The sequence below is a fragment of the Gossypium arboreum genome, chromosome 8 (genome assembly GCF_025698485.1).
Source record: "Gossypium arboreum isolate Shixiya-1 chromosome 8, ASM2569848v2, whole genome shotgun sequence".
Classification (NCBI taxonomy): domain Eukaryota; kingdom Viridiplantae; phylum Streptophyta; class Magnoliopsida; order Malvales; family Malvaceae; genus Gossypium; species Gossypium arboreum.
Window position 1 is genome coordinate 134,418,017 of NC_069077.1, and position 8,891 is coordinate 134,426,907.

The following is an 8,891-nucleotide window of genomic DNA, read 5'->3' on the forward strand; positions in this document are numbered from 1 at the left end:
ATCATATCTCCATTACTCAAATCTCACTAGATAATTTGTGGTATATCCAACAATAGGCTCTAAAATAAAAAATGTTTAACGGCATTAAAATATACAACTACTGATATTGAGAACTATGATAATCTTAAGTTCAAGTATCATATACACCATTATCACTACGAGAATTGATGTGATTTTTATATAATAGTCTGAGAACATTCTCGTAATGTGTTAGTTCTTTCAGTAATTGTTTCCCAATAACTTAGTTCAGTAATGTGATTTTTATATAATAGTCTGAGAACATTCTCGTAATGTGTTAGTTCAGTAATTGTTCCCCAATGACTTAGTTCAGTAATTGTTCCCCAATGACAACATCTTATCACCTGGTCTTGACATACCATTGTTGCTTGGCTAGTGACAATTCAAGAATAATCATAAAGACATCATTATTATACAGTTTATTTGATACACAAAAGTATAAACGTAACATCATAATAGAATTGCCTTTATTGATAAAACAATGTTATTTCATGAAATACTCTTTAACACACTATATGATCAATCTCAATCACCATCAAACCATGCAACTGGTTTTGCCTTCGTATTTTATAAGATAAAATAGAATCTCGATGATCAAAACTGAGCTTTGAGTAACATAATGACATCATCTCCAAATCTCGTTAGAGTCAAAATCTTGATGATCTTAAAATTTTTTTTGACAATAGATTAATTTGTATTAACATATAAATAATACCAGAAAAAGATAAGGATGGGAAAATTACAAGTGCATGTAAGACCTACCACCTATTACTCGGGCAACGGGAAAGCAGCCATTAAAATTCTCAACTGTGCATACAAAGATCTTAAGCTATACATTTCAATAATAATAATAATAATAAAATACCCACAAAAGAAAACAGAAATCGAAGGGCAAAATTATAGCTGCATGCTGTTGCCTGTGACTTGACATTGTAAGTCCAGCTTAGCATGTCAGTGGCGGCGGCAACAGCATCTGCAGCTTTTATAAAAGTGCTGACAACCAGATGAAGGAATATATAATTGTCAACATACCCAACACTGAGCAGGCGAACTTGCTCGATTGCAATGGCTGGCAGATGTGACTGACCTATCTCGCCATCCATCAGTCTTTTTTTTATGGTAATGGAGAACCAGGTCTCGGCGATTTATTCATGGTATTTTTTTTGTATCCAACTTCTCCTGTATAAACCTGGAGCACTGTGATACAACCAACCAATCTGTCATTTTAACTACTAATTATAAATAGACCAATTTTTTCAAACTAATAGAGCATGGTTGGAAAACCTTACTCTCAGAAGCTTTGGGTTTGGTTCAATGGATCAAAATCGTAGGCATCACCGGCTTTGACAAAGCGTCCCTTCACACGCTTTCTCACATCGGCCCTTGCTTTGCGAGATGCATATCTCACTCGCTTCTCAAACCTGTCATGCAACAAGGACGAAGTTAAAACATATAAACTCCTTGAACAGATGGAATAATTATATACTGAAAGAATGAGGGTTGCAACTTGCAACCGAGACTAGCGGTAAATAAAACATTAAGACGAAGAGCTTAGAATTTATATCAATCAACTTTCTAAATGAATTGTTGAAAAATATACACATATGAAGACTCAGGAATGCAAATCCACATTCCTTACTAGAGAGCACCACAGTGACATGAAATCCTTCAATAGCATGAATAGTATCTAAACTGCACAGTATACAGATTAGGACACCGAGAAACAATTATACCACTCAAAAAAAAAATGTTAAAACGATTTAAATATATTTATCTGGAGCAGGCATGTCAGAGTTGTGTTGTTCTGTCTTGTATAGAAAAGCACATAATAAATTGAAACTAGAAGGCAAATACAAAAAGTCCTCATGAGAGAAGTTAGAAAGAGCAATACAGCAACAAGAATGAAGACATGATTATGTACTTAGTTTGTACTAAATTGACATCCACGGAACTATAAATTTAGAAGCAGGGAGGAATTAAAAAGAAGACCAGTAAGTTCCAGAAATTTGTAAAGCCATCAACCTAATAGACATGTCAGGTGACACGTTTCCTTATATGGGTTATTGGCATATGCTTACTTCCGTGTCTTCTTCTTTTCCTTGTAACGCATTACAGCATTGCTTCGAGTTGATGATTGGAAGGAGCTCTCAGTACATGGAGGGCACCAAGGAGGCTCTCCCATTAGAAGCATTGATGAAGCCCCACAATCTTGGTAATCTGCTCCGCTGCTCTCTCCAGTAAGGCCAGAAAATGAGAGGCTTGAATGAGCCTGCCTTCCAGTGAAACAAAGCACTGAATCAGTTTTATTGCTCATCACAGAATCAGCAGATGCCCCATTGCTGCATGCTGGCTGGATTGCGTTGACAAGTCCAACAGATGAGCCCTGCACAAAAACATTCAGTTACTGACCATAAGAACATTTACCAAGAACTTGAAATTCTCAGGGGCAGGCATTATTGAAAGTGTGATTCGTAAGGAAGACAAAACAAGCATGTAACATCCAAGCACATTAAATTGTCAATGCTGTTAAGCAAACTGTTGTCACATACATAATTTACAAGAAGAAAATTCATTAATTACCAAGATGACTCTGAAAGATCAAATGCTAATCTATTTGTAAACTTGAGGAATCAATAATCTCATCATCAATTATGGCTATTGATCAACTCTGTCAAAAGAGTAATCACAATTTGCCATGAAGGCTCTGCAAATAGGACAATAAATTTTCTTTCGGTACATAAATCATGTCTGAACTTGTTGTTTTCCTATAAATACTACAGAACCGAGTAGAAAAGGGATATGCATCTTTGATCACCATGCAAACTGCAAAATGAAGATGTAGAAAGATGACAAGCTTTGGTGTGGTAAATTTATCACATCATAATTGAAGATTCTCGGTACCATATCAGAAAACCTTTCTCCATTTTAAAATTGGCAAGGAATACTTCCATTTTCAAATTGAGAAAAAAAAATGATAACCGAAAATATAGTAATTGTTCTACATCATAACAACACAAAAATATTCTAGAAAAATGACAATACTATCATCAGAAAAAGACAATTCAGACACCACAAAGAAAGATCAAAAGAGAAGAGAGAACCTCAGCAGCCACAGCACCACGACAGTCGGAATCAGCAGCAGACAAGTCATTCGTCCTGAATAAGCTGTCAATTCCACCATTCACAAAAAGTTCTTCTGAGTGATTGAGAGCTACTCCAAAGAGTTCTTCATAATTATCAAGGTTCAAATCAACTTCATCCATGTTGAAGTCATCATAGAGATCATCTTCACAAAGCAATGGACGTTTTGTTTGAGGGCAAGATACCTACAAGTTAATAAAGTAGAAATTAGCAAAAATTCCTAAAATGGAATAAATTATTCTAATCACTCTTTTTATGAATAAAATGAAATCTTGATAACTTCCAAGATAACCTCGGCCCAGACAGGTGGCATTAGCGTACAATCCAGAAAGTCATTTGAGTGTGTAAAATAAGTGTCTGGAGTCCAAATTTAGAAACACATGGCACATATAGGCAAAGATGACAAATATAATAAAGGATGAGGTTATTGATTTCAAAATCATATGCGTCACTAGTTTTCTGCAATATCACCCTAAAACTTAAGTTGCTCTAAAATATACTTTAGATGGACCTTTGATTTCCACTATAAAACATAATCAAGAAAGCAAGGAACAAAATCAGCATAAGTTCTTCTGCAGAAGGAACTAATCTCGAAAAAATGATGTCACTTTAACCTCAAGCTTGTTCCCTAAGCAGAAAGAACAGTTATCACTGAGCATCTGCTCTTATATTTTTCAACATAAAGCACAACAGAAGAATAAATTGATCTCGAAATGTTATCATATTTCTTTGATACTGCCCCATGAAACTTAAATAACAAGGGCTCGAAAGTACCTCAATAACAGTTATCTTGATTCTCTAATGATAAATTCCTAATTCGTCATTTACCTTGGGCAATGACGTATCAGTTACTCCAGCTGGCTGATCTAGAGGTGGTGGAGATCTTAGTTCCAGAATTGAAGAAGACCCATCCCAGCCACTTCCCATATCCGCATTATTGTCATTATTAACTTCTGCAACACCATCACTATTCTTATTCTGGCTAACAGTGTTCCCTGTAGGGCCCCAGGAAGTCGTTTCAATATTCTCAGTGATGCTCATTAGACCTAATTCCTTCTCACAAGTAGATTCACCCGGTGAAGGGGACTGCCAAAAAAATGGCCATAAGGAAGAAAGTTCCGCAGATGATGGACAACCAGAGTAACAATTAATTGTTTGCCTCTTATGTGTCCAATTCGAGGTAGATGTACCATGACCTATCCAATCACAGTTTTCGCATAGGGAAACCCTTTCCTCTGTACACCTAACCAAAGCAGGCTGTGAATTGCATCTCTCACATAATAATGTTCTTGAATGGCGTCTCGACAGTGCATTAGCAGAATGGACATTTCGATCACATGATAAACATAAACATGCTGCATCAGACCGGCAATATACCACAGGCCTTTGATGCCCACAGAAATCGCAATTGTAACCCATGTTTGCAATCACAGCACTCCACCACAACAAAACCTATAACTTTTCTCCAAAAATTTACGGACTATAAGCAGAATATATATAAACCATGGCAAGTAGCTTCTCCATGATCCCCGACTCTGCTATTTCTTCGTGCACTTCAATACCTGTCACATATAGGGAAAAGAAAGGTCGCTGTTACAAGGGAACTCAGTTTACTTCTGATTTAAAAAGTAAGCGAAACCAACAAGAAAAATGGAATATCAAAATGGATAGTTCCATTTACTTCAAATTTGCACATAAATTGATTATAGCAACAGGGTCAGTAACATGGAAGTGATCACATGAAACAGCACTGATTAAGGGTAAACATTTCCATTTTTCTATATGTCAGCCAAAAAAGTAAACAGTTTGAAGCACTCAGAAGCAAATAAACGATCATTTATTGAATGTGTAAACGTACAAACACCAAATTTTAGAGAGTCATCCATGACGGCTACAACAGTCAAGATAAAATAAGAAAATAAAAGGGAAAAAGTGAAAAGAAAAAAAAAAGGAATATCCATTTCAACACTTAATGAAAAGCAAAAAGCAGAGGAGCAAGCATTCCTAGAACAGAATCATAAGCAAAATTAATTACATTTTAAAGAATGTAAAAAAAGTACCAGAAATCAAATAAAATATCCAAAAAATGAGTAAAATTTATCATAAACAAATGGAAAATAAAATTTTTAAGTTAACCCACATAATTAAACTCCATAATCAAAACAAAATTACACAACACAAAACAGATTAAGTTTTGAAAATAAAAGGATCTTATTCAAACCAAGAGACCCAGAAATACTAAACCCAAAAATAAAACTAAATCTAAAACCCAGAAATAAAATCAAAATCGAGTGAAGACAAAAATAAAAATAAAAGACCCAGAAAGGGAAATCAGATTAAAAACTAAAATAGAAAAAGAAGAAGAAATTTACCGTGAAAAAACCAAAGAATATGGTGACACTAGATCGGTCAGTAGCAGTAATAACAAATTTGAAAATTTATAGAAAAAAAAAAGGAATTACCAACGAGAAACCCTTGAACAAAGAGCTTTCCAGAATCTCTCTCTCTCTCTCTCGCTTTTTCTCTGTTTCGAGTTAATGAAAAGTGTAAAGAGATAGAAATTGGTGGGCGTATACGGGAAATGTGATGACATAAGCTGATAAAAAGTGCAGAGAGAGAAAATAAAAAATGATATGAAAATAAATGTAAGGGTAAAATGGGAAATGAAAAGTGGGGCCTTGTCCTTTTCAATCATGAAAAGGGGAAGTCAGGCCCTGCCTTTTACTTGGTCCCTCCTATAATTAAAATACTATATTTTATAAAATATTTATGTTAAAAAGTAGAAAGGAGTACATGGTATTAAAAACTAGGAAAAAAGTGAGAACTACAGCCATACCATTAGCATCATTGTGCAACAGTGGCAATAAAGATTTCACATACAAACTAGAGTCATTAAAATATAACATATTCAAGGAAGATTAAGTGTGAAAGTTGCTTCTAGCAAGAGCATTGATATAAAGGTTTCTCTTTCAGAAGACATGTGTGAGAGTCCTAACATCAATAGATATTAAGTAGTAAAAGAAGGATTAAACTTAGAAGTATTATGTAATTAAATTTATCATGGTAGTTGCATCTATTTTGGCTTCAACTTTCTTGATGTTATGATGAATTGCTAAAAAGAAAACCATCGCCCATGATTCTCTCTCAATGTTTGTAGCAAATGGAATGTGTTGTTAAAATCCTATGATCCATTTTTCTCTATTGTCTTTTGCTCGAGATTTGCTTATATCTGTGCAATAATATTTTCATAATTCAAGTTAATTTAGTACAAGTATATTTATATCAATACAAACATTCTACTCTAATCCAATTCAAGCCAAATCACATACATATTCATATCAAAAATTTTATGATTACATAACTTGCACATATCCATTTTGCACTTCAATTCAGTACATAAGTATCTAAACATACAATTCATACTATGTACACATGAGCTTGTCATATCATCTTTCATTCATAAGCATATACTGTTGGATTTGGTGCCTTGAGTGTGGTATATTGAGTCTAGTTTTTCATAAAATAAACGGTATAAGCAATAGAATTGTAGATTATGAGATATTAATTCTTATGAGACAGGTTAGAGTAAATTCAGGTTCCCTTGTTCTGACTTTGAAAAATCGTTACAAATTGTACAAAAATGTTAGGAGATGAAATTTATATGCTTAAAATATTGATGAGTCTACTTTCAAGGGAAACAAATGAAAACATAATGTGAGTCTTGCACTGAAAGATAATTAATTTTTAGTGGAGAAGGGTCTAGTAATAGAACAGGGAAAAATTTTACTGTATTAATTGATTAAAGTGAAAATTCTAAAATTTTTATGGTAAAATTTTCATTGAGTCTAGTTTAAAAAACAATAAGTGAATCTTAATTTGGAATATTGTAGACCAAGATATAAATAATTTAGTGATTGCTATCCAAGTAGATAGCCTTTGTAAAATTATACATGTTATTAGTGAAATCATAATTAACGTTACCTAAGCTTGCTATGCTCAAAAATCAAATGTTCATATATATACATAAAGGTTGTGAAATGCTAAGAAATTGTTATAAGTGAAAGATTTGCTAATATATACAAAAGTAGTTTAAATGATTTGTTGAAGCATTAAATAAATAATTGTTATATAATGTATGAATGGACTTATTTGTAAAACTTTAATAGTTGTGTAATCTTATAATTTGATTGAGAATCATATGGTGTTGAAATTGGGAGTACATACATATGAGTAATAGTGAATTATATGGTATAGTGATTAAATTGTAAAAAAAAAATGTAGCTATAGTATTTTAGTAGAATTGTATGATGCGAAAAGTTGAGAATAGGTTATATGAAAGAATGATTTGGTGAACGAAGTAAAAAGTGAAATAGGAAGGTGGTACTAGATTGTAACAAAAATTGTAAACATGGAGAAATTGATAAAACAGAGTGCATGTTGCGATGACCCAAGTTAGACGATCACATCGAGACTTGAAGATCCCGACGTCGCCCTTGAAGTTTGAAATGCAACACTCCTAACTCTTCTCCGCCATCAGATTAGGGTTACGGAGTATTACTAAACAATCAAAAACATTTGAACAATATGTCATTCAATATTACAATCACATCATAAAATATTCATACGCATGCATATTGTCCTTGAATCGAGCCCTCAGGGCCCTAAGAATAACTTCAAAACATTTGGGACCAATTTGAAACAGTTTGGAAAGTTTAGGAAAAAAATGCAAAATTTGCAAAATAAGGGTCACATGACCGTGTGGCCAGGTCGTGTGTCTCAGGCCATGTAACTATCGAATTAGGGACACATGGCCGTGTCACACGTCCGTGTGGCAGGTCGTGTCACGCCTGTGTGCTAGGCCGTGTGTTAGGTCGTGTAACTTATTGACTTGCACCCTAAAGAACTCATCTGATGACACACGGCCGCGTGGACCTAAAATGAACCTTAAACAACAATTTACCAATTCAACTTATTTGGACATTAAATAATCCATTTACCAGCCAAAAGACCTATTCAAACTGACATTAAACAAGCTAAAAATATGTTAAATCAACCATCCTAAGTGCCTAACCAATGTATCCTTATTGATACCAAAAATATATACAATTATACATCAAAATGAATCATTATTCGCAACTTATAAATTCACAAAATTTAACATCTAACCAATGTGCCTATCATAGACACCTCAAACACAACATTTCATTAACACATACCATATATTTGCATTAAAACATCTTACCGCATTCACATATATCATATAAGTTGACTATTTGAACTTAATACCATTCTTTAACATTTTACATATCCAAAACAATAGTAAAGACATACAAGCCTATTACATGCCAAAGACATACAAGCCTATTACATGCCATATAATCCGAAAAGAACGTTCCAAAAATTACCGAAAATTAGTGGATAGTGTGACTTGAGTGCTGATCCGACCGTCCAACCTTCAGTGTATCTACAAGAACAGGAATAACACAAGTAAGCTCATTGAAGCTTAGTAAGTTTGACGTACTAAAACGATAAATCTTACTAAAGTAAGTACAATAAATCAAATAAATATACAACCATATGTGTTCCCTGTCATCCACAATCTTAACCAATGAATTGTAAAATTTAATTCAAAACTCAAATACATGACAAAAATATCAAAATCACTAAACAAGTTACCTTACTGAGATTTACAATCTGATGAACGACTTACAAATAAGAGTACATCGTTATTC

The 8,891-nt window shown here is 33.7% G+C and overlaps 1 protein-coding gene across 2 annotated transcripts; it reads right to left on the reverse strand.

Annotated features, from left to right (window-relative positions):
* Positions 1-624: 624 nt before the first annotated feature.
* LOC108467493 (zinc finger protein CONSTANS-LIKE 9) lies at positions 625-5,783 on the reverse strand. 2 transcript variants are annotated; one of them, XM_017768119.2, is made up of 6 exons: positions 5,622-5,783; positions 3,988-4,721; positions 3,120-3,344; positions 2,097-2,401; positions 1,308-1,439; positions 625-1,215 (listed from the first exon to the last, which is right to left on the reverse strand). In XM_017768119.2, exons 2-5 carry the CDS (start codon positions 4,576-4,578, stop codon positions 1,310-1,312), a joined length of 1,251 nt encoding a protein of 416 aa, XP_017623608.1. In that variant the 5' UTR covers positions 4,579-4,721; positions 5,622-5,783; the 3' UTR covers positions 625-1,215; positions 1,308-1,309. The 2 variants fall into 2 exon arrangements, with proteins under 2 accessions (XP_017623608.1, XP_017623610.1); XM_017768121.2 differs by having other exon boundaries at positions 5,532-5,779.
* Positions 5,784-8,891: the final 3,108 nt, after the last annotated feature.